Raw genomic sequence first — 21,030 nt, 5'->3', positions numbered from 1 at the left:
AAAGCCCCATGCGATTTCAGAGTACATTTAGAATGGAAAGGGCTGTGCGAGAGATAAGCAGCGTGGAAAAATGCTCACACCTTACAGCAGGTTTTCAACATCGGGGCCAGAGAAGTGGCCACAGTAAGACAGAGAGAGAGAGAGAGAGAGAGAGAGAGAGAGAGAGAGAGAGAGAGAGAGAGAGAGAGAGAGAGAGAGAGAGAGAGAGAGAGAGAGAGAGAGAGAGAGAGAGAGAGAGAGAGAGAGAGAGAGAGAGAGAGAGAGAGAGAGAGAGAGAGAGAGAGAGAGAGAGAGAGAGAGAGAGAGAGAGAGAGAGAGAGAGATTGTGCCCGGTGCTAAAGACTTCCCCAAAGGCTAGTGTCCGTGATTTCCATGTTAAATAGCCATTCACAGCGGTTTAATGATAGCCCTCCAAAAATGGTCCATGGTGTATTATCTTTGTCGATGTGCATTAGCTTTAATCAAGCCAGATATTCAATATGACATAAGAAAAACTGCATGCTTTATCATAATTAAATCACATTTTTGATTCATACATACTTGCAGGGCTGCAGAGAGTCTGAGGATATTTTACACAAGTAAAATTACTGTTACTGGTGCAAAGATTGTTCTGAATTATGTCCGTAATAAATATGATATAGAAATAGAAATACAAGTTCAGGGGCTACTGACACACTAGGATTGTCAGCCTTTCAACAGTAGAACACATGGCACATTTATATTGTTTTGTGTGGCAATATCAGAGAGGAAGGGCTGCCTCGTATCTCTTTGTTTAAAATTCTAAATGCAAATCCTATCTTTATTGATGTCATAATGCACCTGGAGATTTGTCTGTCAACACCTGTGTTCAGCTTGTCAACACTCTCTAAAATGTGTTGCATTTCTCCTTGGTGTTTTCTTCTTAGTAGAGACTGCAGAGAGGGGCAATGGCATCAATAACATCTGTTATAATTTTAGAAATGAAATCACCTAGGATAATTGAATGAGACCCAGGCTTGTTCATTCTACTAAATTTCAAAACAGCAGCAGGTGGCAAGAATATGGGAATAAGAGGGCAGAAGCTTGAAAGGGTGAAAGAAAAGGGTTATAAAAAAAAATAAAAATAAAGAAATATGAAGATTAAGGCTGTTCAACCACATACATACTTTGAAAATGCTTGTTGCATACAGTAGTGGCAGCTGATGCTGCAGCGATCAAGATGAAGCTATGAAGTCACTGAAAGCTACCAGAAAAACCTTCACAATAAGCTATAGTCATTAGGGGATTAAAGAGTCGAACACTTATCACCTGGCCTAATTGACCTAGTAGACTGGAACAAATCCCATCTGAGTTGTTAATCCATCTCTGTGGTTATTTGGGAGGGAACTGAAATGCTTTATAAATGGTTTTATGAAAAATATTATTTTAAAAATATGAGTCAATGTTATAGAGTTTGTCGTGTTTCGGTCTAGATACAAGGAAAAAAGAACGTGAATCTTATGATTTATTTCCTCATTGAATTGTGTAAGTCAACTTTTCTATTAGTACTCTTGGCATTCTTATTATCAACACAATCCTGGAGCCCTACTAAAGCATTCAAAAAATCTCAAAGAAACCCCGATGGTAGCTATAATTTACCATCTTCTTATCAAGCTATTATAGCTAGTATAATTGCAACATACAGTTCACATCCAGCAGATATTAAGCAACATGACCATGCCATTGGGAACATTTCTGACCACATGGAACACAAAGGAAAGTGTATGTAACTCTCCTTTTTGCCTCTCCAACTATAAGAACAATGATCTATTTTCAAATGTATTTGATTTACTTCATGCTGGGCAGGTAGCGTTCCCTCAGCTTGGCTGCCTGCAGTATTACGTGAGGGGGTTGATGAGGGCATTTATACTCTAGAGTTTACTTCTGGCCTAGAGAACTAACAGCAAGCTAAGAGGGTTTAAATCTGCATTGTTGAGTGGCCATTATAGGTTCAGCTCTAAAAGCAATTCACATCACTGAATAATTTCCTTTTCTATTATTATGAACAGTGTTACTGGTTGCAGGGTAATTAACCAAAGTATAAATTGAACATTTGAAAGTAACATTTTGTATTTCCACAGAGAAAACACAAAGTGTGTTGCTCATACATTCTGACACGCGGTATCATGCTGCTACAGTAGCAACTACGGTATGAGGCATTTATTTTAGCCGACAATGTCGGGGACCCCCTCATTTCCCTCTGACAGATGGAGGGGACCAACCATAAAGTCAGGAGCAGAAATCATTAAGTCAGCCAAAGCCCTGCAGATTGCTTTTAATTGTGTGCTCGGGAGCTGTAGGCATGGCTAACCTGACTGGCTGCTGTAACTAAATGCCTTCGCAGAGACGGATGAGATCTTCTGTGGACATTAAGCGAGTGATTTGTGTTCAGAAGGTTCCTCGGAGAGAGGGACGATAGAGAGAGATGAAGAGGCATGGAACGAGGGGCCCGTTCATCGCAGAGCAGACGCGCTCTCTGTTGGAGAGAACCTTGTTGGGCAGGAGAGGCAAGTTGAGCACCTGGCTAATAACTTCAAAGGTTCACAATTTACAGCAGGCCTGCCACTGGGTATGGTTAGCATCGTCGATTGTGACCCCACAGAGGTCTGTTCCTACGTTCCTGACCTTCCCGCATGTGTGCCAGACAGAGCGCTCATTTATAGCATTAATCAATGGCCTTTCAACGGCAGCGCTGCTGCGGCCGCGTATCAATCACTGAATAAAGCTGAGCAACAGAAGAACGTGAGCACACACACAAAGTGCTGGATTACTAAGTAGGAATTCAATGCGCACGCACACGCACACACACTACGACGGGCAGAGACACACACCTGTATACAAAGAAAGCCACACACCTTCACTGATGCATTGACAGGCTTGGCAAGGTGTACCTTTCCCTGTTATGCATACAGGCACATTAAATTCAGTAACACAAGATAGTCTGCCAAGACTCCCTACTGTGAATGACATACAAGCTAGTAAATCAATCCACTTAAAACACGCTTTACTTTAAGCTCCCAGAGACTGCAATTGTGCCAGACAACTTTGCCATCACACTTTAAGGCTTCACAGCCTGGCTGGGATCTCCTGGAACACTGCAGCAGGTTTCTACACTGCAGCACAACATTAAAGACAGCAACCACTAACCAAGAACTCATTCATCATGGGAAGATTTTTCAAAGCAACTTCAGCTGGAGTGTTAATAATCCATGGTTATTTTTTAATTATGAATGACTTCTTAGCCCTCCTCCCACGCACAGTGTCTTCAGAACAGACACACTCCACCCCATCCCTGACTTATTGCAGCTGTATATCGCATGTGTAGCAGACAGTCATCTCCGAGAGCAGTATAGATTATGTTCCCCTGCATCTCTCGCAGCCCAGTTTAACAGTCTAAACACTTAATCTTGTCAAAGGGGGACTCCTAATAAACCCATGAGGGAAGCCCTGCGTTGCCCTTCGGAGACAAACAAACATGGTTTACAGCGGTGTCGATCGGCAGCATCTATCACGAATCTCTAATGCATATTAATACACACAGCTCATCAATTAGTCATGCACAGGGAGAAGAAAGCCCTGACGAAGACTGCGGGACACAGAATCAAAACCGGGGCCACTTTACCGAGAGACTGTTGACAATGAGAGCACGGCGATGCGCGGATAGCGATCGTCATTACAAACTAATTAATGCATGAGGAACAGAGTCTTCACGGCCATTTGCAACAGTTCAAGGTATAAATGTGAGACGGTCTAGTCTACCGAGTGATTAAATCTTAATCAAAACATCACAGAAAGCTGAATGGGAGACGTGACCGAAGATGCAAACATGTGTCAAGGTGTTTCTCATGATTGCTTGTCCACTTCATCGGGACTTTTTCTTATTGCCTGTGCCTGGGCCTGGTGAGAAAGCCCAAGCTGCCTTTTAATGTGTGTATTGATGTGCATAGGTGGCTGCATTAACACAGGGTCAAGGAGACGCACCTGTACTCTTCCTGGGTGAAGATTGGTATGCGGGATGGCTGAAGGACAGTGACTTCCACTAGTGTGCTGTTAGTCTTCACCGGCTCCCCGTCATCATAGGCTATGACGTACAACTGCAGTGGGCAAGAGAAGACACATGAGCAACACATGCATTCCAATACAAGTTAGAGATAATTCTCTTTCTGAGGTTGCCAGACTTTTTTTTAAATTTTTTCGTAGACATCTTCGGCATCCTAATTAAGACTGGCAAAATAGATTCTGGCAAGCAGCCTGCAGAGCTCCCGGAGTGAAAGTACAAATGTATTGATCTACATTCATAGACTGTAGAGACTTTTGGGAGAATAGGGGGGGGGGGGAGGGATGTTGTGGTAAGCTGAATGAAAAACACAGAAAAAATGAAAAACAGAAAGAAAAATGCAGGGGGGTAGAGTTAGGGTTGGAGCCCTAAAATGTTAAAAAGTATCCATGCACAAACCCGTTGCGAGGCAGTTAACATCGATTATAAAAGGCAGATAGTGTCTGTGCAGTGTAGAAAAGCTTTGTGATTCTTGCATTTGTGAAATAGGACAAGATCATAATGATGATGATTATCATAATGACAGCTTTACCATCAATTATACTTGTTAATGTCACTAGCGTCATATTATCTCACACATGTGAACTGTTGGAAGCTAATGTAGGTATCTGGTACACACACTGACTTGACTCTTTCCGGAAAAAAAAAGATGAACATTTGTCTTTTTCTTAAAAGAGCTACATTAAGTCTAACTTTATCAGGTGGAGCGCTGAAGTGGTGCTTGCATTAGCTGAATTGCTTAAAAACTGTCATTCATGCACTAAAATCACTGGCTCGTCCACAACTACCAATGTACGATATAAAACTGTGCAGGCGTGCAGCGTTACCATTGTGACCCGACACTTAAATCACCTTATTTTCTGCCAAACATAACTGCATAACCATTCAATGGAAAACTCCTGGATACACTCCTAGTGTCTGACTGAATAACAGAATAAAATGAATATCTTGGAAGCCTCACACTGACATAACAAGCAGCAGCAGTAGGCATGGGCGGGTATGACATTCTGACGATATGATAACTTTAAGCAAACACACCACGGTTTCATGGTATCACTCTATTGCGAATACAGCTCTCAAATGTGTTATATTAATAATAATAATAATAATTGATAGGTTTTATATAGCGCTTTATTGCCTAGGCACTCAAAGACGCTTTACAGGGTTCCTGGTTCAATTCGTTCACACACAGTCATACCGGTGGTGGTAAACTACTATAGTAGCCACAGCTGCCCAGGGGCAGACTGACGGAAGCGTGGCTGCCATTCAGCGCCAACGGCCCCTCCGACCACCACCTCAAACATACAGCAATCATACACATTCACACATTGAAATGTCTTGGTAAAAAAAACACAATTTATTCTCCACCTGAACACAATCTTTTTATTTTTTTAACAATAATATACTGCACTTTAATAAACTTGAATGAGAACAATAATTGAACTATTCTGAACAAAATTCAAATAAAAAGCAGTTCTTTCAGTGGGCAGCTCAACAAGGTTTTTTTAGAGACATGCTCACTTTCTACACATTTCTCTCCTAGTTAAAAGTTGTTATGATGCAGGACTATTCTGAACATTAATACACTTGTATGTACACATCCTGTGTGTTCTAGTACCTTAGAAGTTTATGACATATGGGATGAGACAATGGCATTATTGAAACCCTTGACATTTTCATACCTCGGTGTATCTTGATACCGGTTATCGTCCCATGCCTAATCAGCAGATTATCATCTCTATTGTTACACCACAATCCCTGCCACTCACTTGAAAGGTGCGACTGGGCTCTTCGTTGAGGTTGACCCTAGTGATGACTCTTCCAGTTTCCACCTCCACGTCAAAGATGCTCCCGCTGTACGGCGACCTCTCCTCGTCCACTCTGTAGCGGACAAAACTGGCCGGAGTGCCCTGGAGGAAGAAAGAAAGAATGAACCATGACATTTCAATAACATTCCACTTATCTGACTGGACACCATCTTTTTCAAAGTGTTGGAGATAGGGGAAAGGGTGCTTCAAAGTAATCAGGTAATATAAACTACGTCTGCACACTATATATAAAAAATAAATATCGTTATCGCAATATCAACATTCGAGGTACAGTAAAGGTGTCGCAAATAATGCTTGAACTGCAATAAATGGTATTCCTGGTGACACACATTAACTCTATGCATGTCAATGTGTTCAGCCAATCAGATGTAGCCTACCAACACATTATGTAAAGAGGGGGCATGACAAGGTTTTGCATTATGTGATGAATAAATCCTAAACAATAAAACCATGTTGTTGGAATGGAAACAATGCATTTCATTTTATCATTCATTTTGTTCAGTGTCTGCACTGGGCTACTTACTAAGACACTGTATGTTTAAGTAATTGTTTTCATCAATGTTATCCAATATCACATGTTTTCCTGATATTGTGCAGGGATAGCAATGTTGTTTGCTTGGGAATACAACTCTAGTATTGTTCCATATTGCTGATCCACCATGCCCCAGAGCTGAAACGGTCAAAGTAAGAACAAGTTGTTTTTCCTCTCTCTGTGCAACATGAAATATTAGCCTAATGTCTCATTCTCTGCTCTCCTCATCAGACAGCCTAATATAAACTCTCCATTATTCATCGATTCAGACCCTCTTCCCTTTCATTACGGATAAAAAACATCTCCATTAAACTCACCCTCCTAGACTCCAGAGTGACGCACTTACATTCATTAGCGAGAGCGTGGACTTTTATATGACCCTCTGATTAAGATTAATAACAGTTCCTGATTATTAATCTTTCTCTATAGCTTGTTTTATTCCAGTTTCATCCCTTTGGACCTTCAATTCGGTCAGATTTTTTATTTATTTTTTAAGCTTCCCTGAACTTACTTTGCCCCCAAGGGACGGGGTAAAACCTGGAGCAAGAGAGAGCTAAATCCTGTGGTAGCCGTGGGTCCCTTAGGGAGGCTTACTCACACAAAATATGGCTCTAAGAGGTTACAAAGTGAATTCATTGAGGGGATTCTCAGAAACGGGGCCTGGCGTCTGAGGAAGCTTTTCAACTTGTTTTCTAACATGTAATGGGAAAAGAAGTCAGGACAGGATCATTAATAAAAAAAATAAAACATCTCCCACATCATAATTGTATACAGTGGCTTCGGCTGCGAGACCTCCACAGTGATGGGAGCAGATATGGTTAAAAAAGCGCTTTGCTATATGCGCTATATATACAGTACTGTCAACTTTGTAACAGTTAAACTCTAGTTCTAGTCCTTTCAACTTTATCATAATTTTTTTTCCATCTGGATCCCATATAGCTTGGTCCCCAGAGTATCAGGTCCAACGGCAAATCCATGAAGAAAATGTTCAGTGAAATAATAAGACAATTAGCATCACTCAAACTGTTCTAACTATAGCTTGTACTTTTCTCAGCACACTACACAATTCTAAAGGGATTGGTGTTGCGAAACCCGACAAAGTGCACATTTCTTGCACCAACTCAGAGTCGCTCAGAAATGAACTTTGAAAATGGGTCAATTACATAACATAATGTGCTATATTAACAGTGTTTGTCTACAGACATGTTCAGTTGTACAGCACCTGTTGTTGTTGTTTGGCACTGGTCTCACAGCTACTGAATGTTTTATGTCCACCTCTGGAGTCAGACGGCGGGTGATATAAAATGCAGACATGCAGTTTTTTTTTGGCATTTAAAAAAATATTCATACTCATTGTGACCCAGAGTAGCCTATGTCTTTTTTCTTTCTTTTTAAGAATCCAATTCTCTTTAGTACAACGAGCAGACTCAGTGGGAGGCACTGCATGCTGCCGCAGAGACACACAGCCACAACAGCAAGGCTTGAGCTGAGAGTATAAACAAAGCAAATGGCAACACATTATCACAAGGTAATGTGTTATGTTTGTGACATCAGACATGACTGACTGATTTGATTTGCAAGTGATTTGCAAAAGACTTACTTCCATGTTCAAAATCATTTTCACTCACTCAAACAATACAAGACATCCTTACTGGAACATTTGTTTCCATGGTGATCTCCTCTCTCACTCAAGGTAATATCAACATTGACGTTATGGAGTTGAGTGGCACAGCCAAAAATGATGTCACTTAATAACTACTAGCAACACTTCTCCTAAGGTGTACGTGAAAAGTATGCCTTCTTTCCATAACGTACCACAAAAAGAACAAAAGATAATGCATTTTTAACAACAGTATTACACTAAGAGATAATACACTTTGCACGGCTCATGTGTGTCGCTTCAAGACAATCCAGAGTCAGTCTCTTCCTCTTTTTGAGTGGGCAGGTTTTGTTTTGAGCCTTTGTAATATAGAAGGAATGGGTGTGCGCACACATCAGTGTGTGTATTTAGCGAGCACTCGACTAAGCTCTGTTCCCCACCAGAGGTGTCTATGACAGGCATCCTGTCAATAAAATGCTTTGATCTCACAAATCCAGGTCAATAAGAGACTGGGTATACCAGCTCCAGTTAGGAAATGTAATCCCTCTGTCAGTCAAACCATTTTGCAGAGTCACTCCCGTGCCTCATTCGCCGCCATTGCGTTCATGGTAACATAGTGATGATTTCCTAACTAGTATTTGTGTTTCGCCACTGCTGGATATTTTTTACTCCACAAGATTCTCTGTCTAAGACTGTTTCAATGTTAAAGCTATAGTGTGTAACTGTTTTATATAAATGATTCAAATGTCGGTAACATTTGAGCCATTGCCAAACAAGTTGACACAAAGTAGATTAAGCCTATTAGCTCCACAAAACTCTCTCTGTATTTAGCAGTATAGCAGTGTTTACTATTTACACATTGGTGTCGCCCCCTTACACAGGTGCAGGAGCTCAGAAAAATCCCAAGAAGCGCCCAAGAAATGTTTCTTCTGCAAAAAAAAATAAAAAATGGACGTACAGCAGAAGGTATAAAACCCATGCTTGAACAACGATGGCTTACCTCATAGATGCACTGACAGTATTGTTATTACTCAGAATATCTCGTGGGGGCAACAGAAGTTATGCACTATAGCTTCAAGGATAAAGGTTCTCATTGGGGGCACAACAAAACAGGATGAAAGAGAGAGTCTCTCTTTGAGAGGGGAAGTATGATGTACAGCAGTCATTTTTGCCCTCTGGAGATGTTTTACTGCCCACAGTTGGGACTGACAGGTATCCATAACCTTCAGCATTGATGTGCCGCAGAGAGCACTCAAGCTCACACTGCCCCGGTGAGATCCCGGCAGGAGGGCCACTGATAACAAGTATCACGTTCAGCCATACAAGACTTGTCTGAAAAAACACATAGAGAGCTTCAAGCTATTAGGGCAAGGCAGGGAGGTCACTGGGGGATTCCTATCCTCCTTTTCAAAGGGGGAAATTTGAAAATAACTCAATATGTTGTAGGAGAAAGGGCAAGTAGGTGAAGTCTATAAAAATAAAAATAAACTCTGTATCTCAACCAAAAAGAAAGGGGATGTGAGCGAAGGAGACTGCTGACTCACCAAGTGCAATACAATATTAATAAGGTGGATGCGATGCCAATAAAGGAAGTGCAGCTAAAGTGAATGACGTGGAACCACATTCCCAGGACATGCATTATCCTCAATATGCAAATGTAATGCTACTGACAAACTCAAAGCAAGGTGCTAAAAAACTCATGTGAGGCTCCCAACCCACCACCCACCAGCACCACTCAATCCCAACTCAACTCCCCCCCCCCATTGTTTTCCATTGCTGCTGTGTTGAGTTGCCTCCTCTCCTAATGTCTCGTCTCAATGAACAAGGTGTCACGAGTTTTCCTCTGCATTGATTATCTTCCTTTGTTTGCAGGTTCTCCATCCCCCCCAAAAAAATAAAAATAAAAACATCTTCACAGCTCCATTCCCAGGAGGATCTACCCAGAGACGGTGCAGTTAAGGAGAATGAAGAAAACACAACTTTGTCTGAGGCAACCGGTAGATGACTCATACAAGCGAAGATGCTAAACAAGACACCCTTACAATAAATATACACAGCAATACTATGGCTATAATGAGGGCATTGTAGTCTTGAAAAAGATCTTTAAAATCCTGTCAAATGCTACGGCTAAAACATCTTCAGACGGCGAAAATGCAATCCCCAGACACAGATGGAGTCAACAATCATCATGTGCTGTGAAGTCTTAGCACAGACGTTGAATCAATTGCATTATTTTTAAACATAAAGTTCACGTGCGATAGATGGGGTTTTGATTTGTTTGTATACTCACCGGTGGGTCTTGGTCCCTAGCAAGAACTGTTGCGATGACTGTTCCTTTCTCTGCATTGGGTGCCACCATGCCCCTATACAGGTCTTGGGTGAAGACTGGGGAGAAGTCGTTCATATCCTTAAAAACAAAAAGAGATTCCATTAATATACTGGAGGTGAATCAGTTTCGCATGGGGTGATGCTTGTAACCATGGCTGGCAGCTTACACCTAAACATTAGGGATTACAATAGTATCGCATCAGCACGGTACGGTTCACATTTTCACATTTACTGTTACTCTACTGCATATTAACACTAGTTATAGAGAGAGAGAGAAGCAAATATTGTAATGTTCTGATGGATATGATCTTGCATTGAGAGTGTTGAATCAATTCATCAATGTATTCCGCTAGTACTTATGCTCATGCTGTCTTGCATGCTGGAAGTGCAGATTTTGCAGCTGCTGTTTTGTTTGATTTCCGCTCACACTTCCAGCAAGTTATTGTGGATTCAGGCAAATTTCTCCCACTGCAGTAATTTGCAAAGCCTGAGGCCTTGGGCATGTAATCTTTAAACTGAGCCGAATGTGATCACTTATAAACATAAGAATATACTGCAATAACACCATTACATATTACTTTATAATATATAATTTGCCACTTGCTGATTAAAATTATGTTTAAATGAAATTGAAACTGTACAAAGCCGTCCTTCCTTTCCTAAGGCTTATGTTAATGTATTGATAATTAATCGCAGAATTCAATTACATAGTGACACAGCTATAATACTGCTGCTGCAATGAAATTAAATAATACATAATGTATGTTTATCTTTATGGATGATGGAAGGTAGGTGGATGAGCTTGGTTCCACTGCCAAATGAAATGCAATAAAGAAGAGGTGATTGCCACTAATTGTGTTGATGCTGTGAAGGGTTACAGGCAACACGTTATCAATAATAGCTTTATTCTCTTATGACATCTCTCAATGCATATATAAAAATGGAGCCTGAATCTTAAGGACTCTTATGGTAGGCTACATTTACTTTATCTGACGTGCAACAGCTAATAATAAAAACATGTTTTACTATATATCCCATGGAACCATAGATAACCATACACATCACACAAAGGCTACAGGACGCATATATAAATGTATGGTACTGTATATAAAAAATGAAATCCTACTCGTGACCCTTATAACCACCCTAGCAAGACTGGTGTAAAAGGTTACAAAATGTGCCTTTTTATTTTGTGTTTCTTTGACACAAATCCCCCTTTAGGTATTGCAACAGTGTTTTTGGGATTCTGTCCTCCCCGTAACAAATGTGGGGTCTTAAAACACAGCAGTTAATCACTTTCTCCCTGTGAATAATGCACAGCCTAGCTCTACCGGTTTATGGGCCGGCAAATAAAATACAATCTTGTTAACTGTGCAACACCCCTTGCTTTGCTTGGTGAGAAGGAAAACGGGCTAAGCCATTCACACCATCTCCCAGGAATAGTTGAGCTCTCTAGTATAACTGCTGGAGCCTGATCTTCCTTTCTCTCGGCTTTCCACTGTTTTTGACTGGGCCATGGGCAACATCATGCGTTCTAAAAACTCTGTGTCGAAGGGCAGCCTCACTTTGATCCATTCACAGGTTTAGTGTTTCCTAGCAGAAAATCTATAATCCACTTCTTACTTTGAACAACAAAAGTCTGATGCTTGTGCTGCAAGTGTTTCTCAGCATGCATGCAGACACAATCACTTCTACTTGAAACATTCAAGCGTACTTGCACATGCACACGCACAATCACACACACAATCATGCGCGCACGCACGCACACACACACACGCGCACGCGGGTAATATAAAAACATTGGTCCATGAACACATCCACACACACACACAAAAGGGTAATATAAAAACATCGGTCCATGAACACATCCTGCATAGTGTACCCACTGACAAACAAATCATGGTGTATGTCTTACATTTTGGGGAAGTACAGACACAGGAGAAAAAGTTTGGGGGAGTCATTTGGAACAACAAGACATGAAGGACACTCAATGCATCGCTGCGAGGCATCCGACAACAGAGGCGACAACAAAACAACACAGGGGGAAAATCAAATACAAGCAACTTCAAATAAGCCCGTGGATGTGTTGTTCGAGCAAGCGAGTAGAACCAGGTCTGTCTCTATAGTTCTTTGGAAGCCTGGGTGAATCCATTAGGAGCATTCTCATTCATGTCTGCCAGTTCAAATAGCAGACATTGGTTTGATATCAGTGGCTGCGCGATGCCTTATCCTATCAAACACAGTTCCTGGGTGACGGCACGAACACAGCACCGCGGCGTGTCCTTATCGGAGGACAAACTAACTCCACAGGTTGGCAGACCATGCGGCAAGCTCGCTTGAATACGCTTAAGCGCTTCCCCCCCCATTCAGTGTAATATACAAGAGCTTGATTCTGCACACTTTTGGGACAGTGAGAAAGGGGTGGACTGAATTCACACACAGACATGAATAAGTCTGAAGCACAGAATTAACCACAGCAAAAGGATACACCCACATTACCAACACACACATATACCCACACATTTACACAAATGAATAAGTATCACAACACCAGCCGTCTAATCCTTCCGTTGGGATTTAGCTGTTAATCTCTTGAAAGGTTGTAAAGGGAATATACGCTACTAAAAAAAAAAAAATTGTAATTGCTGTCACAAAGCTAATGAGTCATTCGGATATTCTGAAATAGCACTGCATGCAATGCAAAAACACCTTTCCATTAAATGATCTTTTCCTAGAGCTGCTACGAGGACAAAGAGGTTGGGAGGTCAAAACATCTTATACAAAGAAAAACACTTTAAGCTTTTTTTCTCTGTAAATAGCACTACACTGAATTTTATATCAGGAAGGCAGCGCATGGAAGGTACAATATACTTTTCAAGATGTTTCCGACCCCCTTTTTTGAACTGTGTGAGATATCACTCCTGTTAAACTCTGCTAATGACTGGCCTCAGATTCACTGCCAGTGCTCCTGCAACTCCCGCGGGACAATCAGGATAGATGGGAAGGCAGGGCAGGCTGATGAGAGCTTGTGTAGTGGACTGCCTATTCCGGTGTGTGTGTGTGTGTGTGTGTGTGTGTGTGTGTGAAGGGGGGGGGGCTCTTACCGTGATGCGGACCGTGACGGTGGCTTGACCCGGGGGCACGATTCCTCCCTGGTCCACAGCTTCCACCTGGAAAGTGAAGGAGGCGCCCATGCCCATAGCTGCCAGGTCCTCAAAGTCCACGGCCTGCAGCACGGCTAACTCCCCCGTCACAGGGTTCAGAGAAAACAGCTGTCGGGCCGATTCAGTCTTGATCCGATACGTGATGTTGGAGACCAGGTCGGCGTCCGTCGCCTAGGAGAAGGTAAAAGAGAGAGGGATGAGGAAGGGGAAAGGGAATCACATTACATATAGGAGATGACGGGGGGAAACAAAGGGCATGGAAGGAGAGGAGGAAGAACCACAAATATTTTCAAAATGTCGGGCCGTGGAAAATGAATATTTATGTTTGTATTTAAATTCTAGGTTTTTATGCTGCATGGTTTACTGAAGTTAATCATTAAATGGTTCTGATTAAATTAAACCAAACCACTTACGGAAAAAGCACGAGTTGGTCATCATTCCAGATTCAATCTACTTTGAGAGTTGTGATTTAAAGGGGTAGTCAGCGATTCTAGAGAACGCTTGGTGTCATAATAACTTTTTTGTCAAAATCAGTGAATATCTCCTTGCTACCTGTCCATACGGCATGTGCACTAAAAACTAAAGTGTGTAAGTGTTAATACACAGCGTAGGCTCTGTAAACTGGTATGTAGACAAAGGGGCTCATGGTAGCTGGCAACAGGCTATAGACCCTAGTCTATGTATTAACACTGGATTTAATTTTCAGCAGGTAGAGGATCAGAATTATTCATTGATTTTTGAGATAAACGTTCTTCAGAATTGCTGAGTGCACCTTTAATGCAAAGGGCACAGCAATAAGGGATGTAAGATACAGTATATGGACGCTTAATGTTGCTTTGTGCCTGCACAGATACACACTCACAATATTTATTGTTACACTGAAAAACAGATGAAATTCATTCAGGTAAGAGCAGTAGGTTTCAAGCTACCCAACACAGCAGCTCCATTTTGTCACCGTCTATCTCACTATCTTTATTTTGTGCTGCAGGTAGCTTGCCAGCAACCCCCCGTCCATTTAGAGTTGAGGTGATGTTGTCTATGAGATTAATGGTGTCACATTGCCAGCGTCACTCACACCCCTCACCCTCACCCGTCAGCCCCCTACTTCTCACGGTCCCCTCCTGCTTTATCCTTCTCCGGGAAATGTCACTCACGATATGCCAGCAATTACCCTCTCCACGTTGCTGTGCACACATGCAGTTTCCCTATACTCACACTTCAGTGCAAACACTTACACAGTAGTTTGACACTCTTGAACAACCTGAGACAGATTCCACCAAGCTGAAAGGTTTTTTAAAACATTGAGTAGCCTTATATTGATGCTTGTCACCGGAAGAAAGATACAAAGGATGCCTAGAGAGCCATCATGAAAATGAAAAAAACTTTGTTCTCTGTAATTTGTGTATAAGGCGTACGTGTATCTTTTTGGAAGTGTTTCCGTCTGGAAGCATTTGACATTTTTAACATTAAATTGTGTGCACTTGAAGTCAAAATATGCTAAAAGCCTTTTACTACAGATGCAGCATCTGTGCTGCATTATGTAAAGGGGGACGGTCGGTGTAAAAGGGATGAAAAAAGAGACAGTGAAAACCACTTATTAACAACATACACATAAGTACTTACGATTAGCTTCAGGACCACCGTTCCCACAGGGCTATTCTCGGGTACGGAAACCACGTAGGTTTGGTTGGAGAAGACTGGACTGTTGTCATCGATATCCAACACCTGGATGGAGAGGGTCAAGGTGGTGCGCCGTGGATCCACTGCCCCGTCTGAGGCCTCCACCACCAGGTCATACTGGCTCCTGAGCTCCCGGTCAAGAGGCACTCTGGTGTAGATGCTGCCATTGGCACTGATTAGAAACAAGTCGGGGTGATTCACGATCCGGTAGCGAACCTGGCCATTAGCCCCTGCATCTGGATCTGTGGCCTGGGGAGATAGATTGTGATCAGAGGACTCCGTTATGGGTGTATACATAAAAATTATCTTAGCCCTCTAGCGTGGGAATCTAAGAAGAAATGTCTCCCATGCATTATTAATATTTGGGCAGTTCGCCCATGTTTATTAATGTCCCCTCACCAAGTCTTTTGCATGACCTGAGTTTGAGGTGATGATCTGATGTCTGGCACTTGCAGGTTTTGCTGATGTAGTTTTCGAACAATCACCATTAAATGTTACCAAGCTCCCAGAGCGAGTTAGCGCACTACAATAACCATCATTCACCGCACCGGCACATCCGCACTTGTTTGAGTTGTGGTCGGTGCCAACACAAACAGAGACAATGTGAAATATAGCGTGGAAAATCAGAAGGAAGCGTAATAGCCGGTTTATGTTGCAATGGCCATGGCCAATAACTTACAGTGAAGTAGGAGACTTTGTAAGAGGCAAGGAAATTGTGAGTAAGTGGGCTCGCTAAATGGAAGATCAATAAATAATCATCAATACACTCCCCCCCCTTGCCCTCCTGAAGCTGCTGAAGTTAACTGACAACTTGTAGTTAATACTGATTAACCATTAACATATGTCAATTATAGCAGAGAGAGTGAGCAAAATATTTACCAGTACGAGGCTCTCGAGTAACATATCGTGAAACTGAATTGCCGATGTATTTCCCTTTAGGTAAATACAGCAGCAGTTGTGATTTGATGCGATCCATTACCTGATGCATTAGAGCCTGGCTTTATCTCAACGCCTTACATATTTACAGGTGACTCGGGTACAAAGCCATGTAAGCTAAGGTGACGATTCGAAAACAACTCTCACATGCTCGAATCAGAGTCTCCGTCACAGACTTATTAGTAATTAGCAATTACTGAGTTCCAATGGCCAGAAGCTGTCTACATGAAAAGGCTGCATTGCTTCAAGAGGAAAAGGACATCCTTGAATGTTCAATCGCCCGTTTCACAACAGCTGTGTGATTCTTTAACTAAAAGGGTAACATAAAACTAAATGGCCAGAGAAATGAAGAGCTCAGGAGAGGCACAGGGTACTACTCAGAGATTGCTGTAAAGTTAGCTGATGTAGAAATGGTAAGTCCTGTGTGGATGTGAACAGGTCATTTGTATGCCCGTGTGTATGTGTGTGTGTGTGTGTGTGTGTGTGTGTGTGTGTGTGTGTGTGTGTGTATGCTCTCCAACAGTATATGTGGTGGTAACTCCTTCTTGTAAATGAGGGAGCGACAGAGAGATAAAAAAAGAGGGGTAAAACCAAAAAGCAAGAGGGAGATCAAGCCACATTTCCTATATCTGTTTGGAAATAATTCCCCAACCTCAGTACAAGTGAGGAGAAAGGCAGCGCAAAGAGGCAAATAACGAGCCCTATGAGGAGCAGTGGAAGTCGGGGGAGGTTACACATGCACATATTGCTGCTACAGGCTGCCCCCAATTTGTTACACATGGAGTGCTTGACAAATATTCAAAGCCAATGCTAAAAATTGGACCTCAGTATTTAGCTTTACACACAAAAAAGACTAAAGTAGATCAAGTCAATATGTGGATATGGATCATTACTGATTACATAAACATCCTCACTGCATCTTGCCTAGTGAGAAATATAATCCCATTAAATCACAGCCAACAGAATCAAATAAGATCAATTGGCACATTTCTTTCACCTCCAAGTGCTCTATGCATCATCAATGTCTGTGCCGGGCCAGGCCATTCCACGAGTCCCCACACACACTACCTGCAGCAGATGTTGGCAAACATGGACGTGCTTGTTGTTATGCCAGTCAAGCCTTTGGTGTGTGTGTGTGTGTGCTATAGTTAAACCATATTATTATTCACACAGTCACAGCGTGTATGGGAGTCTTTCACAGAGTTCTTCAACCCGGGCTCATTCAGTGATGGTACCAGGGATGATGGGAGTGTGGATTACCCTGAAGGTTCTGGTGGTTGCATAAAGCAGCTTGAGCAGGTGGCTGAAGTCGTAACAAGAAATAGTTTTTATAGTAACCGAGAAATGTCTTGTGCTCCCGGCCTAGGTCTAGCATGTTTTAGTCCTTTTGCATTTACAAACATAGCACATTCATCCTGCTCTAGATGATTGATTCTAAAAAATGTAAATTGAATCGCCCACTTGGTGTGGGCAAAATAATGTTTTGCTACACCCTGGGCGCAGTATTAAGCACCGATGTCACCCCCTCAAAAGCCTGAGAAAAATGGGAAATCACTGTAAGTGTGCTGCTAACTACGTGATACACAGCATAGCAATGCCTTCTTCAGTTAGGAGTACTAGGAGCATACACAATATCAAGGTATCTGCCAAGCAAAGCATGAACGACATTCTGTTCTCCAATTAGCATCCATTCTGCACGGTGCTTCCATGATTTGTCTGACTAGAATGCTAATCCATTTGTCCTCCGGTCATCTGCATGCTCAGATTATGGATTCCCGCTGTGAGAAAACAGAACAGGATTGTATGGTGTAGGATTTGCCAGTCATAGAACAAATGGCTATTAGCACAAACCAGCAGTGCTGGCGACTGTGATAACCTAGTAAATCGTCTAAAGTCGATGTGACTGTGTGTAAAATAAGAACTGGTGGGAACCAGTTCCAATTACTCAAATGATAATCCAAAACGCTTTAAGTCTAGCATTAAGCTCCTTAATAGCATTTTGCATTTGCACTCAAGTTATCTTCATAGTTGGCAATTGCCATACGTATCATAGTTGGCTGCGACATTACTCCTTCCCTGCAGGTAAATGTAAGGCTCTATACAGTTTTCACAGTGACACATCACATTGAATGCAAAATAATTCATTAGACACAAAGAGCAGGGCATGACCCAAGCAGTCTTGGTCTCATAATTTCCTTTATCTGTCGCCTTGACTTTTACTTAGCGTGTTATGTGACAGTGAGACGTGGGCTATACTGCTCTGATCGGTGTTTGAGTGTATGTATAAAAAAAAAATGTGTATTGTGAAGCGCCTTGTGACCCTGGTCTGTGAAGGGCGCTATATAAATAAAGCTTACTTACTTACTTACTTACTGACAAGTAAGTTGTAAGAGACTTGCACACAAAGCTGCTAAAAAAAACTGTCCACATGGCATGGCGTTGATCAAACCAGCGGAAAGAGAGCTAGCAGTTACATCCGTCAACCCATAGGGACGGGTGACGAAACAGTGAGAAATACTGAAGAGGTGGTAGGTGGCGATGCTCTTCGCTCCACAACTTTCAACATTGGGAGTTTAGAAAAGTCGTCGCTACCAGATGAGTCCCCCAGTGTATTAACACCACATATCTGAGCAGCAGCATCTCTCATTTGTTTTACATTGAATCTATTAGTCATCATAGGGTCTTCCTTCTTTCTTATTGCAAACAGCCATCAAGTCAAAAATACTTCCTCCCTCAACATCTCTGCATTGTCTCCACCTTGACTGCCTTTGCACCTTATGGATGAGTCCACAAAGCCAAGTGAGAGTGTGAACATGCGAGAAAGAGGCATATCTACAGTAAGTACATTGTACAGGGTAATTGGCATTTATTTTAATGCCATTCAGCTTCATTGCTGGAATATTGTAATTTCTTAGCGTAAGAGCCCTTGCACATTGCCAGCAGTTACAAATTAAATCGTATAATTAACTAACACTTTGCAACCCACTTAATTGTTTTACCAGGTATTGTCTTTTTCTGAAGCTGCACCCTGAAGGGCAAGGTCCCCTTCAATGCACTGCAATGAATGAATGATCTCTTCCTATTGAAAACTGAGGCAAGTGACTCTCCAACATTAATGGAATGAGCAAAGGAGACAAACCAGGAAGAGGCAGTGAATGAGATACTATGAATAAATGCAATGCATACTGGGTTGTAATGTCATTACATTGTGGCTGGTTTGCTGTGCATGTCTCAATATACTTATCTTCTTATGTGATAACTGTGTTCAGCTTCCAACATTGTAGGACACCTCATATATTGCACCTTTTCAACTCAAAGTGCTTTTACAGAAGTCATAAAACTCCAATAAAACAACAATGAAAAGGAAAATAAGTTAAAATAGAATAATTGAAATGAAAGACGGAATACATTCCAGACACACAAACAAATACATAGTTTGAGAGTCCAAGGACTACTGGGTGACTGCTTACTAAAGATCTGAGAGAGCAACTATAGGTGTATACATTTTTCCAGCATGCCATAAATGTATTTACAGCAAAACACATTTAGCCTTTCATAAAAGTAAAGCAGCACAACATCTATTATATTACCACATGGGAGCCGGTGAAAGGATCTAGGACTAGGTTTAACGTGTTATGTTCCCCTGGGTCTTGTTTGAACTCAGCAGTTTATGAAAATACAAAATAACAGACTATGGCAACAGTCTGACCCGCATGAGAAAAAAAATACATTAACAAGGGTGTGGGATTTGTAATTCTGCTTTAGCCGACTTTGAGATTATTGCATTGCATTTGCAGCTTAAATATTTTAAACTTAGTGTTATGTATTCATGGCACAACTATATCAATTAAGCAACACCTACATTTTCTCTTTGTATGTACGAATAATCATATTCATTTCTCAAATAGAAAAAAAATATATTGTAACTGCAATCACATCCACTTGTTGTGAGACTCTGTAAGTCAATAGGACCATATATTGTCTGCAAAGCTATGATGAGTAATCGTATCTTGCTCTAAACACATCATCACAGCCTTACAAGTCAGGCAAAAGAAGGGTGTCTACAGTCAACCATCGGGAACATATCTAAAGTGACAAAAAGAGATGGAACATGACCTTTCCGATTCATTGTACAGTCACATCTAATCGGTTAGAGGAACATTATATTCACTCATTTGAGTATAGAATATGTAACTGGTGTTCAAGTGAGATTGTACTGTATATGTAGTCTCAGAAAAAAAACAACACCGCCACCACTCACCCTTGCTGTAGCCTCTCTGTGTGTATGTGCATAGAGAGTAGGCTTGTGTTGTGCTAAGTACCTTAATGTACTTAGCTTTCAGTCAGAACAGCCACAGCCTCAGCCCAAGTTGGCAAGGTGCCAGATAGAGAGAAAATGAGAGGGAGTAGTTTGGACTTAACCCCAATGAGGCTGCTGTCTGCATTTGTGAGCCAACGACTGGGAGTGAGACTGAAGGTACCGTAGCTTTACCTCAAGCAAACACCAATGCTTCTTCCATATGTCCGATTGTCTAATTCCACAATTCAGGAACTTACAACATTTTGTGGTAGTCCATTTAAACACGTAATGTAATGGGATCCACAATGTTATGAGTATACATTCTGAAAGGGAACACATGTGACAGACATGAACTATAGTTTAGAATTTATAATTGCATAAAACGCTTTAAGATGCTTCTGCAGTTAAAGAAAAAAGTGTGGAGCTGTATCCTGCCCGTTGATACACTGATATGTCTAACATTGCAACTCACTGACTCAAGACTCACCCAATCTGATAATAATTAGGTTGGTTATCAAACTAGTTATGTTCACGTATGAACAATATTTTATCTTTATCAGCTCACTGTTTATTAAAACTATTCCAC

At 41.6% G+C, this 21,030-nt stretch overlaps 1 protein-coding gene across 1 annotated transcript in view; it reads right to left on the bottom strand.

Annotated features, from left to right (window-relative positions):
* The window catches only part of LOC307257938 (protocadherin-15-like), a gene marked incomplete at its 5' end in the record, with an annotated part of 140,002 nt that overhangs the window by 46,619 nt on the left and 72,353 nt on the right, over nucleotides 1-21,030 (bottom strand). Inside the window, 5 exons of the mRNA XM_080037302.1 lie at nucleotides 4,000-4,112; nucleotides 5,845-5,985; nucleotides 10,327-10,443; nucleotides 13,469-13,699; nucleotides 15,152-15,457. Coding sequence (XP_079893428.1) covers nucleotides 4,000-4,112; nucleotides 5,845-5,985; nucleotides 10,327-10,443; nucleotides 13,469-13,699; nucleotides 15,152-15,457 — 908 coding nt within the window. The remainder of the gene's footprint in view (nucleotides 1-3,999; nucleotides 4,113-5,844; nucleotides 5,986-10,326; nucleotides 10,444-13,468; nucleotides 13,700-15,151; nucleotides 15,458-21,030) is intronic.

Source organism: Ammodytes marinus (genome assembly GCF_949987685.1).
Source record: "Ammodytes marinus genome assembly, chromosome: 11".
NCBI classification, from domain to species: Eukaryota; Metazoa; Chordata; class Actinopteri; order Uranoscopiformes; family Ammodytidae; genus Ammodytes; species Ammodytes marinus.
Note: the sequence above shows the minus strand (reverse complement) of the source record. Positions and strands in the feature narration are given on the sequence as shown.